Raw genomic sequence first — 19,551 nt, 5'->3', positions numbered from 1 at the left:
CTGTCTTTTCACAAGGTTATCCCAGAAGTCCAGAATCTAGGGGTTGTTGGTGCCCTCGGGTGCCACACGGTCCAAACCAGACTGTGACGGGAATGAAATCAGATACTACAACTTACGTAAAGTGCTAGACAGATGTCAGCTGTCACTGAGGATTCGACGTCAATTCTCTGTTGATTGATGCCTACAAAATGAGAAAAGGCTAAACTGATAAACGACCACACTCTATTCCTCAAGGCTACACAGAGGCAGGAAGATCGAGGTTCAAATCTAACACTCACTACAGGACTGGCTTAACCTTTGGGGGCCTCCGTTTTCTCAACTATAAAATGAAGAGGGTCGACGAGATGGTTTCTGAGGTCCCATGAGACAACGATTGCTCGATGACCCCTTAAACCCATTTCCTGCTTTTGTACACTCCAATTCAATCCAATAAATCCGATAAACGTTTATCAAATGCCCATGATGTGTCAGGCACTTTGCTAAACTCCGGGGATATGGTTAATAAAGAGAAAGACAGCCCCACCCTTAACAAGCCCTTAAGGAGTTGGAAGCCGCCAGGGCAGCAGATGCAAGGTGGACACTGCTCTCTCACACACCCCCTCCCATGCCTGAACTGAAGTTCTTCCTATCATTCAAGGCCCAAATCAGATGCTACGCCCTCCTTAAAACATTCCCTCACTTCCTCATTTCTCTGTTTCTTCTGCATTTACCACACCATGATATTCTATCTGTGTCAACTCTATTCAACTATGAGCTGCAGGAAGGGAGAGATGGAGTTTCGTCAAAACGTTGTATCTCCCCAGATACAACACAGGGCTTTGCATACAGTTGGGGTTTAATAAGTTTTTATTGATTTGTATGTTTGCTGAGTGTATGAGCTGTAAAGCTCATTTGGTTAGATCACGGCTCACCATCTTTTCCTCAGCCTCATCTTGTAGGCTTCGGAGCTGGGGGGGACCGGAGAACAAAGACTGCCAGAACTGGAAGGGGTCTTTAAAAAGGAACACGAGAATGTGAGAGCTTTAGAACAGAGCACAGGGAATGTCCAGGCTGGGGATAGCTCTAGAACGGAGGATATGAAAACTGTGGCACAAATACAATCAGAGTAGGATGGGGTCTTAGACCTGACAGAACTATCCAGGACCATGGTATAAAAGGTGTCAGAGCTGGGAGGGGACCTTGGAGAGCAGAGAATGGGAGAACTGGAAGCAACCTTAGCCAGAGCACGGAACATCTGAGCTACATTTTATGGGGCTCTGGAACTCAGAACAGTATCAGAGCTGGGGCAGGGGGATGTCAGGGACCTTGGCATCCAAGTTCTCCACTTCAAAGAAGGAACCACAGCCCAGAGGTGAAGGGATCCATCCAAAGTCAGGCAGCCAGTTAGGAGCTGTGAGAACTAGAACCCAGGCTTTCTGACACCCCGCTTTGCCAAGAGCAAATAGCATATGTGAAAGGGGCTTTCTCTAAAGATACTCCACATGTAACAGAGAAAGCCTTCGAGTCGGACGGCCACGTGTGGGGTGAAGGTCGAGTGCATTGGGAGAAAGGAAAATGAAAGGACAGCATCTCCACTGTCCAAGAAGGGATGGGTTTGGTGGGGCCTTGGGATTGGGGTCAGGAGGGCTAGGGGAGACACGGGGGGGGCTCCCCAAAGATAAGGGTCCTGATGGTAATTGGGACAAAGGTCACCCCCCACCCCGGGCAGGAGTCCCAAGGCTCTTGGGGGCCCTTTCCTCCCGGATCCTGCCCATGTCCTTGATGATTGTGAGACCAAGCGAGCTGCCCCGTGTAGCTGAAATATGGGCACTTGGGGAACAGAAGCCATACAGAGCAGGCCTTTCCTTGATAAGTCACTCAAGACCAAAGGATCCCTTCTCTGCCTTAAAAGCAGTTTGGTAGAACAAGTCCTGCACTTGAAGCGAGCACGCTGGGAGGCTCACTGCTTCTCCCTCAGCCTCTGAATTCCCCAATGGGCTCCATGTTAGAGGAGACTTCCTAAGAATTGGGATGGTCCAAAGGGGAATGGGTGTGCTGGGGGGGGGGGGTAGTGAGCTCCCTGTCACTGGAGTTCCCAGAAAAGGCTGGCTAACCACTTGTCAATCACATGGTTGAGAGGATTCCTGCTCAGGTGGGGCTTGGACTGGACAGTGCTAAGGTCCCTTCCAGCTCTGAGCTGCCATGTGCAAAGTCCCCTGGGTGTCTGGGTAAGTCTTCCCCTCTCTGAGGGCATCTGCCCTGCCCACCTCAAAGGGCATAGAGCTGAGTACATACAAACCACTTCAGAAATGCTGGATGGATGGATGGATGATTGGATGGATGAATGAGTGAATGAATGAATGAATGAATGAATGAATGAATGAATGAATGAATGAATGAATGAAAGAAAAAAGCTTGTATTGAACACTTAATATATTCCAGAGCCTTGTGCTAAGTACCATGGCTACAAATAAAAGTAGAAAAAATGTGGCTGTCCCTGGTCTCCAGAAGCTCATATTGTAACTGGGGGAGACTGCACTTAAAAGGAAGCTCAGCTGGGGTAGGGGTGAGAGTGAGTACAACAGTATCAATGACAAGACCCAAGGTCCTTACATTACATAAGTTCTGATGGTCCTCAGAGTCAATGGAAGGAATCAAGGTGGTGACTCCCATCCCACCCAAGCCCTTTGCACGGTCCAGTAGCCCAAGTAAATAGGGAAGCCATGGGGTGGGGGTGGAAGAGAATGCCCCCAATGCTGACTGGCATCCTGGACAGGTTGTGGGACAGCCCAGGTAGCAATCTGGGTCGAGTCCTCTGGGGGAACATGGTGGGACCTCAGATGGTGTGTGATTAAGCAGTTGGAGGTTGGGAATATGGGTCGAATCCCACGCTCCCTATAATAACTAATGATAGGGTTTATCTCTAAGACAACCATACTTGTCCTTCTACCATTAACCCCCAACACTGTCCATTCCAGGAATACTCTCATCCTCCCCTTTCTGCCCTGGCCATTGGCCCTTCAGGGAAGGTATAAACTAAACTAAGTACCCTGGACGTTCAAGGCAATAGATGCTCAGGTACTGTTGGGACAATCCACTCCACACTCCCACATACTTATGGTCATCCCTCCCCAGGATCACCATGGTCCATCAGAGGATATGCTCAATGCCTCAGGACAGTGACCAGTGAGTGAGAGCCCTACCCCACTCCATTTTTGTTTGGGGTTGGATAGAGGAAGGACCCTAGTAGCATCCAGAGATAATTTATAAATAGATTAGTATACATGTATTGGGGATACACAAACATTTTTGCTAAGGGGGTACACAATCAAGGATATTTGGGGAATCTCTGGCCTAGTGATCACTGCCAGTGCCCCATTTACCTACAGCTTTTGCTCATTTTTCTGGATGTCTTATTCATGATTCTATCTTCACCCAATTCAGTAAGAGCCTTCCCCTTCAACCCTCCCAGGGCCCTTGGTTGTGTAACTTTTTAATGCACATTTGTGTGCTTAATTACACAGTGTGTAATATTGAGTATGAATCTGGATTGGTATCTTCTCACCCTCCTAGACTGAGCTCCACTGGGGCAAGTGTCAGAGCCCAGAGCAATCAATCAATAAACATTTATTAAGTGACTACTGTGTGTGCCAAGCACTGTGCTAAATGCAGTGAAGGCATTGGCATGGTATTAATGAGTTTGTGTATAGAATTCCAACTCATGCCGTGTAGTACCCATCCATGTCTTCTCATCCTATTCATGTTAGGGTCCAACCGAAATCCTCCGGATAAGAGTTTCTCAAAGTGCCCAACTCTTTCTCCAGGTTCTTAAGCCAATAGAATGGAAGCTTCTGAAATCAGGGCTGTTTCATCTTTGTCTCTGTAGCTCAAGCGCTTCCACAGCACCTGGCATGCAGTAGGCGTTTAATGTATGCCTACTGGATTGAATTGCTCCAAATTGAATGAAGTGAAGTGAATTGAGCTGAGGTGAGTTGAATGAGTTTGCTGAATGAATGCTGAGATACCTTGATTCCCACGGTAAGCCAGGACAACTTCACCTCTCAGGCATCATTCTGCAGCATCTGAGTTTCAGTCTAAGAGACTGAAGCAAGGTTGGCTAGCAGACAAGTACATGTATTCTTCTGAGCAAATGTCAGTGTGTGTGCTGGCATCTGGCTCTTAAGAGGATTCTAAGGGAAATGGAGTCTTCTCTGTGGGAATACGAAAGACCCTTCAGCTTTGCGGCCATTTCATTCAGGCAATTGGCACATCATCAATAGACACAAGAGGACCAAGGAGTGAATGGCTAAACAGCCCAGAAAATCTTGCCCTGGATTTTTATTTTCAGCCTTATTGGATTCTCTGCTTCTGCTTACAGGATTTTTCCTCCCTCCGATTGGCTTTACGTTCTGGCTTTCCCTCGAACTGAGTTCAACATGTCCCCAAAATCTTGACACTATTTTGGCACCAAGACTTTTGGGACACTGTTTGGAGAGGAAAGTGGATTTTGCTATGACCTGCTAACCTGGCACAACAGTTTATGTTTCTGCCAGCATCAATTAAACTCCTTAATGTAGAAAGTTCAAGGTAGCTTCTGTCCTGGAAGAAAACCTGAAGGGAATGGAAGAAGAGACCTAACTAGTTCCCAGGTTATCAGAGAGAAAGAACCATTCCTTGAAAGAAGGCAATGAAGAAGAAAAAGGATGTCAGAATTCAGAGGGGATTTCTCACCCACGTCCAGAGGATAGACAGTAGCATGATGGGACACAGATCAGAAGCATCACAGATGTTTCAAGATATACTCTGTTAGTCTCTGGAGGGGGCAGCTAGGTGGTGCAGTGGATAAAGCACCAGCCCTGGATTCAGGAGGACCTGAGTTCAAATTTTACCTCAGACACGGAACACTTACTAGCTGTGTGACCCTAGGCAAGTCACTTAACCCCAATTGCCCCACAAAAAAAATAATAATAACACGAAATAATATTTATACAGTGCCTACTGTGTGCCAGGCACTGTGCCAAGGACTTTCCAATCATTGTGAAGGAAGAAATGAGAAGATTTGGCAAGATTTGGGGGTGAGCAAGAGTGAGGATGACACGGAATAACAAAGCTGGTTGACCGGGAGGATTGGGATAGCTTCAATTCTCGATGTTATTCAGTCATTTCAGTTGTGTCCAACTCTTCATGATACCATTTGGGATTTTTTTGGAAAAGATAATGGAGCTGGAAGAGACCCGGTCACTTCATGTGTAACATCCTGTTACAATAATTAGTTCATTTTAAGCTTAGGGAGTGATATAATGGGCCCTAGGGTCCTCTGTTCTTCAGCTTTAGAGAGTTGATTCGTGATGAGAAGTTATTAGCGGCTGCAATTGCCCAGAGCCCCCACATAGGAAATTCCTCCCATTTAGACAGAAGTCAGCCTCTAGGTGTACCTTGACATTTCAATCTCTCCCTAGGCTGCCCTGGGTTTCTTTGTCGTTGAAATACAATTCAACCTATTGGGAACGTTGAGGTGATCAATCAAACAGCAGATGATGTGTCCCTGGATCCCTGCTCAGACACCCCTGGAAATCTTTGCCATAGCTCAGTCTTCCCTTGGTTCCTTAGAGGTCTGCTAGAGGATAAAGGCAAGGACGTTGGGATGCCAAACTTGCACCAACCTCTTGAATCCATCCCTTCTCAACGTGTTTGATCATATGTAGACACTCCCTATGGGCCACAGTGAATAGAGCACTGGGCCTAAAGTCAGGAAAACCTGAGTTCAAATTCAGACTCACTAGCTGTGTGACCCTGGGTAAGTCATTTAGCCATTGTCTGCCTCAATTTGTTAATCTGTACAATGGAGACAAAGTAACACTTAACCTCTCAGGGTTGTTGTAAAGTTTGTAAAGTGTTTTGCAAACCTTAAAGCATTATACAACTGATAGATATTATTATTGTTGTTGTTATAATTACTGTTATTCAAACATAATTCTTGTACAATATCACTATAGTTCAAAGGACTTTTCCACACTTAATCTATGAGATTCATTGGGTAGCTATCATTTATTTGGGGGACAATTGCCTCACCTTTATATAGAGATAAGGCAGCCATGGTCCAGAGTGGTTTGGTGATTTGTCCAAGGTCACAAAACATCAGAAGTAAGTTTGGGGGTTTTGTTGTTATTGTTTATTTGAGGTTTGGGAGAGGGGGTTGCAGGGCAATGAGGGTTAAATGACTTGCCCAGGGTCACACAGCAGGTAAGGTTTGCAAAGTGATGAGCAAACAAAGGCTACATAAATATCTCTAGATGTATCACTAGTTCATCCAGGAGCAAGCCAAGAGCCCCCCAAAATGTCAGACCTTCAGACAAACTGGGGGAAAGGCCACAGCCCAGGTGGCTGCCACCAACCACAAGTGGCCCACAGCCCCAAAAGCAGGTGCCTCCAAGAGGTCCTGTCCTCTCCAGCTGCCCTGACCTGGCATCCAGCCTGGCTGGGGGCCAGCAGTGAAAATAGCCCCCAAGCCCTAGCCCACGGCCAGCTGTCCTCTGCATAATGTCGTCCTCACAGTTACAAGCCAGGCCCAGCCAGGGGCAGACCAGGAGCTGGTGCATCTCCCAGGAGCTCCAAGCTCTTCAGGGGAGGGGGTGCTCCTCCCATCTACTGAGGGGGTGACTGCAAGGCAGAGGCACCTAAGGGTGCCCTGGGGGTGGACAAAAGCTCTTCAGCTCCTGATCTCGGGCAGGCTGACACACGCATCCCAGTCATCTTCTTCCTAGCTGAGTGACCCCACGCTACTAAATACCTCTGAGATCCATCAATAACATGAGGATAAGGACAGAGCCTCAAATGCTTTTAAAGCAATTTGCTAACCTTAAAAACCAGTTCCTGGTCATATTAACCAAACGCATAAGTGCTAAATAAATGCTTCTTGACAGACATGCATTCATTAAGCACCTGCTTCACACCCTGCATGGTGCGGTACTACGGATACAGATGTAAAGATGTCCTCTATGAGCTTATATTATACACCCAAAAAAAGCATAGTGAGGGCAGCTAGGTGGCACAGTGGATAAAGCACCGGCCCTGGATTCAGGAGGACCTGAGTTCAAATCCAGCCTCAGACACTTGACACTTACTAGCTGTGTGACCCTGGGCAAGTCACTTAACCAGCCTCAGACAACTTACTACCTGGTCACCTAAACTGTCTATACTTCAGTTTCCTTATCTGTACAATGAAGGCATTGGAATAGATAGATTCTAGCTGGTAGCACAGTGGATAGAGAGCTGGCCTGGGATCAGAAAGACCTGAGTTCAAATGTGACCTCAGGAGAAAAAAAAAGTGACCTCAGACACTTACTAGCTGTGTGACCCTAAACAAGTCACTTAACCTCATTTGCCTCTGTTTGCTCCTCTGTAAAATGAGCTGGAGAAAGAAGTGGCAAACCACTCCAGTATCTTTGCCAAGAAAACCCCAAATAGGGTCACAAAGAGTCAGATGTGACTGGAAATGATTGAACAACCACTAAGATTTAGCTGGGGCATCATTTGGGGGGAGGGAAAAAATCCCCCAAATTCAGACTCTCCTTATCCCAGAATGTTAGCAATGGAAGGGATCATTAGTCCAGCCCTCTTGTGAGGAAGTCGGGGCCCAGGGGAGAAGTGACCTCCAGGCTCCCACAGCTAGTTGGTGGGATTGTCAGAGAACCCAGGAATCCTGACTAAAATAGGAGTTTTCTTCCTGCCACACAGTGTTTAAAGAGGCTTTTGAGTCTCGGGCAAATGGGGACAAGGTGATCCACAGGATAAAGCCCCAATTCCTTGAATGGGAATTCTGAAAGTGAGTGAGTGAGTGAGTGAGTGAGTGAGTGAGTGAGTGAGTGAGTGAGTGAGTGAGTGAGTGAGTGACTACGTGAGAGCCTGCGTGAGTGATGAGGGCAAGGAGTGAGTGACAATGCACAGTTGGCTGGGAATTTCCATGAGGCCAGCAGGTTGTATCCTATTAGTTCCAGGCAGCTGCTTCTTCAAATTAATCGTGAAACAGCCCCTCAGGGGATAAATCAGAGGAAAGACCTGAACCCAAATCTTACCGAAGCTGGGGTCAGTTCTCTATCCATTAAGCTACCCTACCTCTCCCTAGGTGCTCTCCTGGGTGTCCCAAAGTCTTCAGCTATTAACACTTGTGCACTGGCTGACTCAGTACCCCTATTATTAATATCTGTGAAACGGAGACCTCACAGACTTGTTGAGAAGATACAATGACACCGTGTGTGGAGCCCTTTACAAGCCTTACATCTTACAGACACATCAGCCATAGATACAGCCATTGTCATCTCCTCCATGTGGGAATTCCATCCCCTGAGGCAGATGACAGCCAGTCAGAGAAGGTGAGGAGCAGAATGTGAAGTCTGTCTAACTCATGAGGCCAATACTCTGTGGCTGTATTTGATGAAGAAGGGGTCCATCCAAACCAGGCAAATGTCAGGTGACAAGGGCGGGGGAAGGGAATATGCATTTTCTAGAACCTACTATGTGCCAGGCACTGTGCAAAGAGCTTTACAATGCCGTTTCTTTTAATTCTCACAACCACCTTTCAAGGTATTGGTATTTCCCCATCTTAAGGGTGAGAAAAACTGAGGCAGGCAGAGGTTGAGTGACTTGCCCAGAATCACACAGAAAAGGTCTGATTTGAACTCAGGTCATCCTGACGCCAAGATCTGGGTTCTATCCTCTGCACCACCACCTGCCTCAAAAGACAATGAGAGAGCAAAAACTAGGTACAAGTTCATGAGTAAAGCAGACCAGGGGGTCCTAATGGACCACAAGCAGAGGGTGAATAAATCAACACTAGCATGTTGTTATGTTTAAAAAAAGAAAAAGCTAATCTAATCTAGCACTGAGCTGTATTAATAGTGTGACATGTGAAGGTTAGGGAGTAACATTCCCCTGAGCCCTGCTTTGGCCAGGCCCTCATTAAATTACCATGGCTTGTTTGACCTTTGTGTTGTAAGAAGATTATAAGGGATGGGGTAGGGAGAGGGTTGGGGGGAGGGGAGCTCTGTGATTCCAAGAAGGGATGGAAAATGATGCCTTGAAGGAAAGGCAGAGGTAGTCTCCAGAGCCTTAGCGTTCTGAGCTAAAAGTAACTTTAGAGACCAGCTCATACCCCGGAGGAGGAAGCTGAGGTCCAGAAAAGAGGAGGACCTTGCTACAGACATATTCAGCAGCTGAAGCAGGATTTGAATCCAGATCAGCTGGATCCAGAAACACTAACCCTTGCACTGCCCCACAGAAATTTGGGGAGTGACTGGGAAACTCCTCAAGTCCTTGGCAGGCATATGGCTAAAGGGATTTCTTCCTTTTGGGGTATGGGCCAAACAAGATGGCCATTGTGCAGAGCTATACAGTAAGCACTTAATAAATGCTTGGTGCTTTCCTCCCTGGCTGACACTAACATTTCCAACTGAAATCCTGTAAAATGTCCAATTACAGAAAATCTCAAGGCGCCTGGGTGTGAACTCCAGCATTAACCAGTTGTATGGCTTTGGGCAATTATTCAAACCTCTGCCAGCCTCAGTTTCCTCATCCATAAAATGCTAATAAAAATGCGTGCCTTACCTTCCTCACATGGCTTTTGTGAAAAAGGTGCCATGTAAGCCTTCAGGTGCATGGAATTATGGGATCAGCAGCAAAAAAAGGAAGATCCTTGGTGTAAACAAGACCATTTATTTTCAAAGGTGTAATCATTTAAACCATTTCCAGGGCATAGCATGCATTCAGGGAGCTTTGGGTCCAATGCCTTCTACCCTCTTGGGCTCTGGTCAAGGAAATGATAGTGGGAAGGCTGACTTGAAGCCCTCCACCAGCTAGGAAAGAGACCCTTGTGCCTCCTAGACTATAAGGCAAGAAGGGGGAATGGGTCAGTTTTGAAAAAAATAAGTCACTTAAAGAAGCTGCAAACAAGGGTTTTCCATCTTCCTTCCAGCTCACCAGAAGAATAAATGGACCAGAACATTCCACACCACGCATCCCCCAGGCATCCCCACACCCCCAAAAGGGGCAAATGATTTGTCTGCTATCACACAGCTAATCGATGGCATAGCTGAGACTGGGGGGAGAATTCTCCCATAATCATGGTTCAAACCTGCTCCTTGTTCCAAGTCTCAGACTGCTAGAGAAAGCCATTTATATCAATAATTAATTAACAAGGGCAAGTGGGTGGTACAGTGGATAGAACATCTAGGACAGGAGTCATGAAGATCTGAATTCAAATCTGGCCTCAGACACTTACTAGCGTGACCCTGGGCAAGTCCCTTAACCCTGTTTGCCTTGATTCCCTCATCTATAAATGAGTTAGAGAAGGAAATGGCAAACCACTCCTGTATCTCTGCCAAGAAAATCCCAAAACAGGGTGACAAAGAGTTGGACATGACTAAAAGGACTAAACAACAACTAATTAATTACCCATCCAACCCATCTGTAAGCATTTATCAAGGACCTACTATGTGCTGGGCACTGTGTATAAAGTAGGTCCCAAGGATACAATTAAATGTGAAACTGTCTGGGGGCAGCTAGGTAGCACAGTGGATAAAGCCAGGCCCTGGATTCAGAAGAACCTGAGTTCAAATCCAGCCTCAGACAGTTGACACTTATTAGCTGTGTGACCATGGGCAAGTCACTTAACCCTCATTGCCTGGCCAAAATGTGAAATTGTCCCTGCCCTCAAGGTGCATATGTTCTGTGTGAGTGAAAAGGGATATATGTGTGTGTGTGTGTGTGTTTGTGTGTGTGTGCACGTGCACACACATATATAAGTGGGTACAAAATCTGAGGTCATTTAAGGCACTATCAGCTGGGAAAATCAAGAGTAGTCCCATGTAGGAGATGGAACATCCTATAAATTGTTCTGAAAACCAGTGGAGTTACTTTAAGGGATGACGGAACGTCAGAGCTCAGAGGGACGTCAGAACACAGAACAGAAAATTGTCAAAGCTGGGAGAGGCTTTAGAACAAAGGATGTCAGAGCTGAGAGGAACCTTAGCATCTAGAACACCAGAGCTGGGTGGAACATTCCCATGAAGTGTATCAGAACCCAGAGGGCCCTTAGGGATGATTGAGTCCAAGCCTCCACCTCGGTTTGACAGAGGAGTAAACTGAGGCCCGGGTGGGAGGGCACTTGGCCAGACTGAGTCACTGGCAGAGTCCAGGGCAAACAATGCCTTTTCCCTCCTCCAAGGTCAGGGCTGTTCCAACTCTACCCACTTCCTTCCACGTGGGGCTCCCTTTCCCCTTTCCCATTTGCCCTCCGTGCCCAAATACCGGATGCTATCCCTTCTCCTCCTCGTCCATCTATCAGTCCAGGCCTCTGGCATGGGAAGAAGGTGGACAGATCCAAGATGAGTTCTATTCATGTTACAGTCGGCACGTGCTTGGCAGGAAGGACGAGCCCTCGGAAGGATTTGGAACAGCTTGGAGGCCTCGCCACCCCCACCCCATCTGCTTTCTGCTCATCCTTTCTCCCCAGTTGGTTTCCAAGCACCTTAGAAGAAAGGGACGAGTGAATCACAGATGACCAAACTGCATCCCAAGGGCCCCGTTTCTCCAAAAGTCTGATGGGGATGTTGGGCTGCAGTGATGACACTTCTTTGAGGCTCAGGTCTGGGACAGGACACAAGATGTCGGCCTAGAGCCTTCTATGAGACGAAGAGCATCCTTGGGGACGGGGACAGTAGCAGTAACCTCACTCAAATCAGCAAACCTTCTTCTAAACATTCTATCCAGTGCAGGGAATGACTGGTGATGGAAGATCACCTGGAGAATAGCATCCCACCTGAGGAGAGGCCAAGAGACAAAGATCACGTTCTCTCCAGTGGGCAAAACAGGAGGAGGCCTGAGCAGTCAACAAACACCTCCGCGGCACTCACTGCACTCAAGATGCTGTGCTCAGTGCCTCGGTTCAAAGAAAGCAAAACTAGCCCTGTCCTCAGGGAGCTCACAGTCTGAGGAGCGAGACAATGTGGAAACACTCGTGTGCTCACAAAATAAATGTGGTGGCGCTGGGCGGTGATCTCTGCAGGCCCTGGGGTGGGATTACCAAAGAGATGGAGGTGCCAAAGGCCAAGGGAGAGAGGAGACAGATTACCATGGATGTAGGCCTAGAACCCAGCCATGTTCAGGACTCATTCCACCCAACCTTGAGAGCCCAATCCCAATGATACCTGTGTCATGAAGCTCTCCCTGACCTCCCCACATACACAGCCCGTGTTACCACCTCTTGGCTCATCTCTAATGGCCTCTTCATGTGACATTGTACATAGAGGACAGTTATCAATTAGTCCCCAACCAAACAATAAGCCCCTGTGATAGCCAAAGTGTCCCCCCAGGGCTCTGCATACAGTAGGTGCTTAATCAATGTTCATTGCTTAGCATTCTCCTCTGGGTGCCATACATATAGATGACAAACTGGAAGGAATCTGAGAGCCATAATGTGAGGTAGAAAGAACACTGGATTTGGTGTCAGTCAATCAATCAATCAATAAGTAGTTAGCCGTTAGTCCTGTACTAAGTGCCAATCACAGACCCTGCCCTCAAGGAGGCCTGGGTTCAAATCTCGCCCCTGGGGCCTTGCCTTGTGCAACAATCAGACCTGGAAGAGCAGGACCTCAGAATGTCAGGGCTGGCAGGACCTTAGAACAGGAAACAGAGACTCCCAGAGCCGGGCAGGGCTTTTGTGTGTCTGATAAATGCCTGATACAGCAGGGGTGGGTGGAGCAAAAGATAGTTTTAGGGCTGGAAGGGCCCTCCGAGGGCATGGAGTCCAGTGCCTTCATGCTTGATAAATGAGGATAACGAGACCCAGTGAAAGGGAAGGAGCCTCGGAACAGAATGTCGGAGAACACGGGACCTTAGAACAGCGAATGTGGGAGCCGGGAAGCGCCTCAGAACAGGAAATGTTCTAAGGGAACCTCCAGAGATTGGCTCAGACTGGAGCGAGTCTCCTCTCGAAATGAGGGGCGTGGGCTAAAGAGGCTCCTGGGTCCTTTCCCCCTCCCAATCTCTGAGCATCTGCACCAACCCCTTCCTCTCACAGCAGAGAAAACTTGCAGCCACTTGCCCGACATCCCCCGGTACCAAGCCTGGAGCTCGAGGTCAGCCCCGGCTCTTTCTTTGGGCTCTGCCTCATAGCTCCGGGGGTGGCCTCACCGGCCGCTCTCGCTTTCTTTGACTGGATCGTTGGCTGCGGGGGTGTTATCTGGTCCAAAGCAGGGACCTCCGCCCCTCCTGCTCCGAGCTAGAGAGCCCATTCCCCTCCCGAGGCTGGTCAGAGAGCGCCCTGATGGCCTGTTGGCCAGCCTCCATGGTGACAGGCGCGGCGGTACCTTACCCATGACCAAGCAGATTCTGGGAGGGATTTTCCACTCGCAGACTCCAAGGACGCCCCCTCAGCTGGATCCTCATGGTCCATGCTCCGTTCAGGTGTGCCCGAGACTCAGCCCCTCCAGCTGGGGACCAGATGGACCAGGTCTGCCTGCCGAGAGCGGCTGTACTTCCTGCAAAGCCGCGGAGGGAGGAATAGCCCAGGGATGGTGAGAGCAGGCTAATTTTGCCTACTCAAGTGGCTGGGCAGCCGGGCCAGGTCCGAAACCCGAGCCTGGCTCCTCACAGCTCTCTTCCCCTGCAACCGACTCCTTAAGGTTGGGAGCCAAGTCACAAGGGCCGAAACAGCCTGGGCGTGGACACAAATCCTTTCCCACCTGGACGGGGGTGGGGAGCTGAGTGTAAAAACCAAAAAACAACTTTGGACAAAAATTATGATTGTTGTTATTCTTATAGAAGCAGGGTGGCATGGTGGCTAGGGAGCTGGCCTCAGAGCCAGGAATACTGGGCTCAGGTCCCATCTATGACACATCCCAACTCCACGAGAGTCCCTCCTCCCTGCCTCCCGCTTGTAGTGCCATCTCCCAGGGATCCCCCCTTGGGCACATTCTACCCCAGTTGTTCATGTCTTCCCCTCAGAGATGACCCACATTTATACCATCTACATCTCTTACATACACAGTTGTTTGCATGTTGCCTCCCCATGTGAACTCCCTGAAAGCAGAGACCTTTTTTTAACCTTTCCTTGTCTCTGTAGTGCTTAGCACAGTGTGTAACACACAGTAAGTGTTTAATAAATGCTTGCTGTCTGACTGGCTGACTTATTGATAGACCATGGAATGCTAGACAAGCCCCTGTCAGGTACTCCAGGCACCTCTAAGCACAGAATAATGACTGATCTGCCAGGGTTGCTGGCCCAGTCCCTAGGCTCCTCCTCCCAACATTATTATTTTTAAAGAAACTAAACACTTTAAAGGTCCCTGGGTTATTTATACCCAGGGAATGATGATGCATTTCAGGAGGGGAAGACCAATGGACTTGTCCACTTTACATCAGACTCCCAGCTCTGCCACTTACTCCCTGTAAGACCCTGGGTACGTCTTTTCACCCCTGGAAGACATCCAGAGGCAGAAAGGACCTTAGAAGACATCTAGGGTATCTTTCCCTCACTTTTCAGATGTAGAAACTGAGGCCCAGAGAAGCTGTGATGAGCTAGCTCACACAGGTAAAAAGTGGCATTGGGTGAATTTGAACCCAGGCCCATCAATTCTGAATTGAGCACTCTTTCCCCTCTACTGCACTGCTTTCTGGGCCTCAAAGTCCTCATCGGAAAAATGGTGATCAGAATACTTGCACTGGGCAGCAAAGTGGCGCAGTGGATAAAGCACCAGCCCTGGATTCAGGAGGACCTGAGTTCAAATCTGGTCTCAGACACTTGACACTTACTAGCTGTGTGACCCTGGGCAAGTCACTTAACCCTCATTGCCCCTCAAAAAAAAATACTTGCACCACCAATCTCAAAAGGCTGTTATAACTTGGCATCTCTGGGACCCAGTATCTTTGCCTGAAAAAAGGGAATGAATTGCAGGAAATGAGCCTGAGGCCCTTACTTCTCCCTGATTATATGTGTATCTGTCACACACTTTGAAAACTTCAAATTATGAAAACGTAAGCTATTGTTGTTATCACATCCCAATAGAAGCAAACCCATTCCCTCCCTGCAAGTGTTAGAGGGGTTTTTGTTTTGTCTGGCTTGTTCCATTCTGGTTTTGCTGATCTCTCCATCCTTTGGAGCCAATGTACATAGAGAACATAGTATTCCAGAATCTTCAAGTGGCAGTGGACCTCAGAGTTCACTTTAACCCTCCCCCACCCCCCCCACCCCCCCGCCATACTTGAGCCACAATCCCCTGGATCTGTCCTTTGACAAGAGAGGAATCATCTGGGCCCTCGCTAAGACTTCTGGGGGAAAAGGACTCATCACTTTCCTCTTCCACCCCCTCCATCTTCTTGCTCTCACTGGACCCTGGCTCTCTCCTAAGGATGCTCAGTTTCCCTCAGCATCCTTCCCTGGACTGGCTAATTTCTCCCATTTCTCCCCCAGTCTCTGGTTGAGGAAGGGAAAGTTGGAATACAGCCTGCTCCCCATTCCTTCTTCCAGACTCTACCACCAAAAAGCAGTGGACTTCAGCGTAGAAGATATTGGTGCTTCCTTAAATGCCCTAACTTTGCGATTCCTTAATCTGTTCTGTTCCCATGGTAACCCACTCCTGCCCCCCACCCCAGCTAACTCTGACCAGAAGTCTTCTCTCTCTTCTCTAGGTTGGTAGGAGGCTGCTTTCTCCTGGTGCTCCACCCCTTCCTGGGTGACCTCTCTGTTTCAGTTTTCTTTGCTGCCCCACCAATGACCATGAGGATCTCCCAAGGATCTACCCTGAATCCTTTTTCTTCTCCATATCTGTGATCTCATCAGCTTCCATGGGGTCCAAGGATTATCTCTAAGTAGATGACTTCACCCCCATGGGAGCTCAAGCTTGGGATTCCAGAGGGACCAGCCCAGGGCCCGACACTCCTCAAAGCAAAAGCATTGAAAGCATGTCCAAGAGCTGAGATCATGGGGGGAAGAGGAAGCCTGGGGCATCTAAAGGCAGGAAGCCCCATGAGGTAGGGCAAGGAAGGGTCAAAGTAGCTCCTGGAGAGACTCCAGGAGACAGAGGAGACAGCATTAGGCCAGAAGTCAGGAGCCTGGCTTCTAACTCCATCTCAAACTAGCTGGATGCCTTCAGACAAGACATTATCTCTCATTTTTCACATAAGTGAAGCTGGCATATTATCCCTTCCCTGGCTGATCAAGGGGCTGTTAAGAAGATCAAAGGTGCTAAAGGGCTCAAAGCAATTTGTAATTGTAGGAAGGGACAAATGAAGATAGAAAGTGGAATGTTTCTATGTTTGTTAAAAGGCATTAAACTTAGAAAGGGAAGCCTAAGCCAGTTAGTAATTGTGGGTAGGGCACTGGAACGGAGGTCAGAAGGATGGGCTTCAACAATGCCTCAGTGACTAACTGGATGGGACTGTGCCTTTTTTGTCCCTGGATTCCCACACCTTAGCACAGGGCCTGGTACATAGTAGGTGTTTAATAAATGCTTATTGATTGATTACTCCAGTTCCCCAAAGACTCCCATCTTGATCACTTGTCTTTGGATTATTTCAGTAGGCAGGGAGAGAAGATGAAGGAGAAGGAGGAGGCAGAAGAAGGGGAAGAGGGAGAAAAAGAAGAGGAGGAGAAAGAGGAGGAAGTTGAAGAAGAAGAGGAGGATGTGAAGGAGAAGGGGGCAGAGGAGGGGGAGAAGAAGGAGAAAGAAGTGGAAGAAGAGGAAGAGGAGGAAAAAGAAGAGAAGAAAGAAGAAGAGGAAGATAGGGAGGCAGAAGAGGAGGAAGAGGAAAAAGAAGAACAGAGGAGGAAGAAGAAGAGGAGGAGATGGGGAGGAAGAAGAGGCAAGGGAAGAGGAAGAAGAGGAGAATGAAGAAGAGAAAAAGGAGGAGGCAGAAGAGGATGAGAAGAGGAGGAAGAGGGAAAAGAAGAAAGAAGAAGAGGAAGAGGGGAAAGAAGAGGAGAAGAAAGAGGTGAAAGAAGAAAAGGAAAAAAGAAGATGAAGAGGAGGAGCAAAAAAAGAGGAAGAAGAGGAGGAGGCAAAAGAGGAAGAGGAGGAGAAGAGGAGGAAGAAGAGGTGAAAGAAGAAGAAGAAGAGGAGAAGAGGAGGAAGAAGAGGAGGAGGAGGGGAAGAAGAGGAGGGGAAGAGGAAGATGAGGAGAAGAGGAGGAAGAAGAGGAGGAGGAGGGGAAGAAGAGGAGGGGAAGAGGAAGATGAGGAGAAGATGAAGGAGAAGGAGGAGGAGAAAAGGGGGGAAGAGAGGAGATCTGTGTTCAGATCCTACCTCCAACCTCTTGAATATAAAATGGCAGTGAGGGAGGTGTGGAAATCCCTATCCCCCCCTCCCTCCCAGAAAAATGATGAGAAATATCCAGCCAATCTGGGATTTGGCCAGGCTGCCAGGGATTTGTTGAAGACACAGAGAAGTTAGAAGACTCACCCAGGGTCACACAGTCAGTGAGGGGGATTTGGATCTGAAGCAGCACTTGGCACAGATAGATAGTTTAATAGGCACTTCATAAACAATGATTAGTTGGTTGAATCTGGGGCTTCCTGCTTCCAAGCTCTCTACTACCTCGAGCTGCCCCTGTGAGGGAAGTTTGTGAGGGAAGTTTTGCAAGCCTTAATATGTGCTTGGAATTGGGAGTTGGGCTGATTGTTGTCAGCATTTCCTGCTACTGAATCTTTTCTCCTCAGGAGGTCAACATACTGGGCACAATACAGGTGATGAGCCCCCTGTCATTAGAGCTTCCAGGTCTTTCCACTGAGCCATGCCTCTGGGCTGGCTATTTTTACATTCTCCAGGCAAGATATTTTAAGAAACTCGTGGGCAAAAGGTGACAAATGACATGACAAGTACATAATCTTCTTTTATGTGTGAAGCATCATCGCTGCACACATGTGTAAGGGAAGGGGCTGTACATGCATTCATGCACCGGTACATAGATGTGGGTGCACACATGTGTGTACAGCTACTCCTTGCCCAACTTGTCGGAGCACAGATAACAGAAAGTGCTGAATCTACACTTGGAACTTGTGCTTCCAGGACATGGAGTACCCAGCAGGGAAGTGTTCTTGCCACCTCTGGCTACAATTCAAGGCAGACCAGCCAAGTTCCCACATCCCCCTGGGAGACATTCCAAAATAATAATTCCCATCTCTCTGGCTTGCAAAGTTGTTCACTTACAACAACCCTGGGAGGGTAGTCAGGACAAGAATTACCCCCAATCTGCAGAGGACAAAAGTGGAGTGGTTCTAGGCTCAGAGGGACTTTCCTAGTGAGCTCCCCTCATTATAGAGCCCTTGACATCTCTCAAAGCACTATACATATTAACTCATTTGATCCTCATACCAACCCTGTGAAGTAAATATTAACCCCATCTTACAGATGAAGAAATGGAGGCTGAAAGAACTTTTTGTCCAAGGTCAAATTCAGGTCTTCCTGTGTTCTCTCCATTGTGAAATCTAGCTGCTTTACATTTAGTCCAATCCCCTCATTTTATATGAGACCCAGAGACAAATGACTTGCCCAAGGTCACACAGCTAGTAAGAGGCAGAGCTGGGATTCAAACTCAGGTGCTTTGACTCTGTGAGATTTAAAAGCGCGGCAGGCGGGCTGTTCGTCTCCTCCCCAAAAGGGTGGTCCTTCAAAAACTGGCGTCTTTCAGTTATCCTAACCGACTGTTAAAAACTTTCATATTTTTTTACCACAACTCCAAGCCCAGCAGTCATTTCCTGGGACCACCCTACTTCCTTCAAGAGGGAACTAAAATTAGTAAGGGAATGGTGACTTGCAAGAGGCCCTAATGGGGTGGAGAGAGGGGGAGAATTTGACCTCATAAGTGCCAGTGAGACCCAGTGCCATTTTATACTATGCCTGGACCATGTTCTCTAGGGCTATGCTTTATTCAAAAGAAATAGAATAAGTAAATGGAGGGAGGAAGGGGGGAGTAGAATTGTATATTAAGGAGGTATACTTATGTGAATAAATCTAGGAACTAGAGAGAATATTTGAGTGAAGGTCAAAGAAAGGAGAAAGAAGTGTTTTTGTCATTGGAGTATTCTATAGACCACTTGGGCAGAAAGAGGAAATAGATGAGGAATTTTCAAAACACATCACAGGTCCAACTCAGAGGCATGATCTAGTTGGGGGAGGGGACACCAGTGACCCAAACACCTGCTGGAACTCTCCCCCCTCTCACTGCCAAAAGCAGAACAATTAAGAATTTCTTAATTAGCCTTCATGGTAATTTTATCCTTTGAAAGATGGAGGAGGCAACAAGTAGAAATTCCATTCTGAATCTGATTCTTACTGACAGGGAAATACTGATTGCTGCTAGAGTAGAAATTAAAGATACCTTGGGGAGGAAGCAAACACTCTATCCTGGTGCCCGCGAAAGAGAAAGAGAGAAAATCTGGGCAAAATTTGTCCTAGATTTTAGAAAAGCAGATTGCAAAGATTGCAGAGACATTGAATCAAAATGCTTCAAGGGAAGTTAATATGTAAAGAAGAAATGGGAGATACCCAAGAACTAAATTCTAAAATCACAAAGAGAAAC

At 47.7% G+C, this 19,551-nt stretch overlaps 1 protein-coding gene across 2 annotated transcripts in view; it reads right to left on the bottom strand.

The window, feature by feature from the left end:
* LPIN1 (lipin 1) overlaps nt 1-13,566 on the bottom strand; it is a 132,870-nt gene extending 119,304 nt beyond the window's left edge. The window contains exon 1 of one of the 2 annotated variants that reach the window (XM_043985966.1): nt 13,349-13,566. In XM_043985966.1, coding sequence (XP_043841901.1) covers nt 13,349-13,429 — 81 coding nt within the window. In that variant the 5' untranslated portion in view covers nt 13,430-13,566. The remainder of the gene's footprint in view (nt 1-13,348) is intronic. The other variant, XM_043985967.1, reaches the window with a different exon arrangement.
* Between the last annotated feature and the right edge of the window lie 5,985 nt (nt 13,567-19,551).

The sequence above is a fragment of the Dromiciops gliroides genome, chromosome 2 (assembly GCF_019393635.1).
Source record: "Dromiciops gliroides isolate mDroGli1 chromosome 2, mDroGli1.pri, whole genome shotgun sequence".
Taxonomy (NCBI): Eukaryota; Metazoa; Chordata; class Mammalia; order Microbiotheria; family Microbiotheriidae; genus Dromiciops; species Dromiciops gliroides.
The sequence above is the reverse complement of the archived record's forward strand: the minus strand, read 5'-3'. Positions and strand labels throughout refer to the sequence as shown.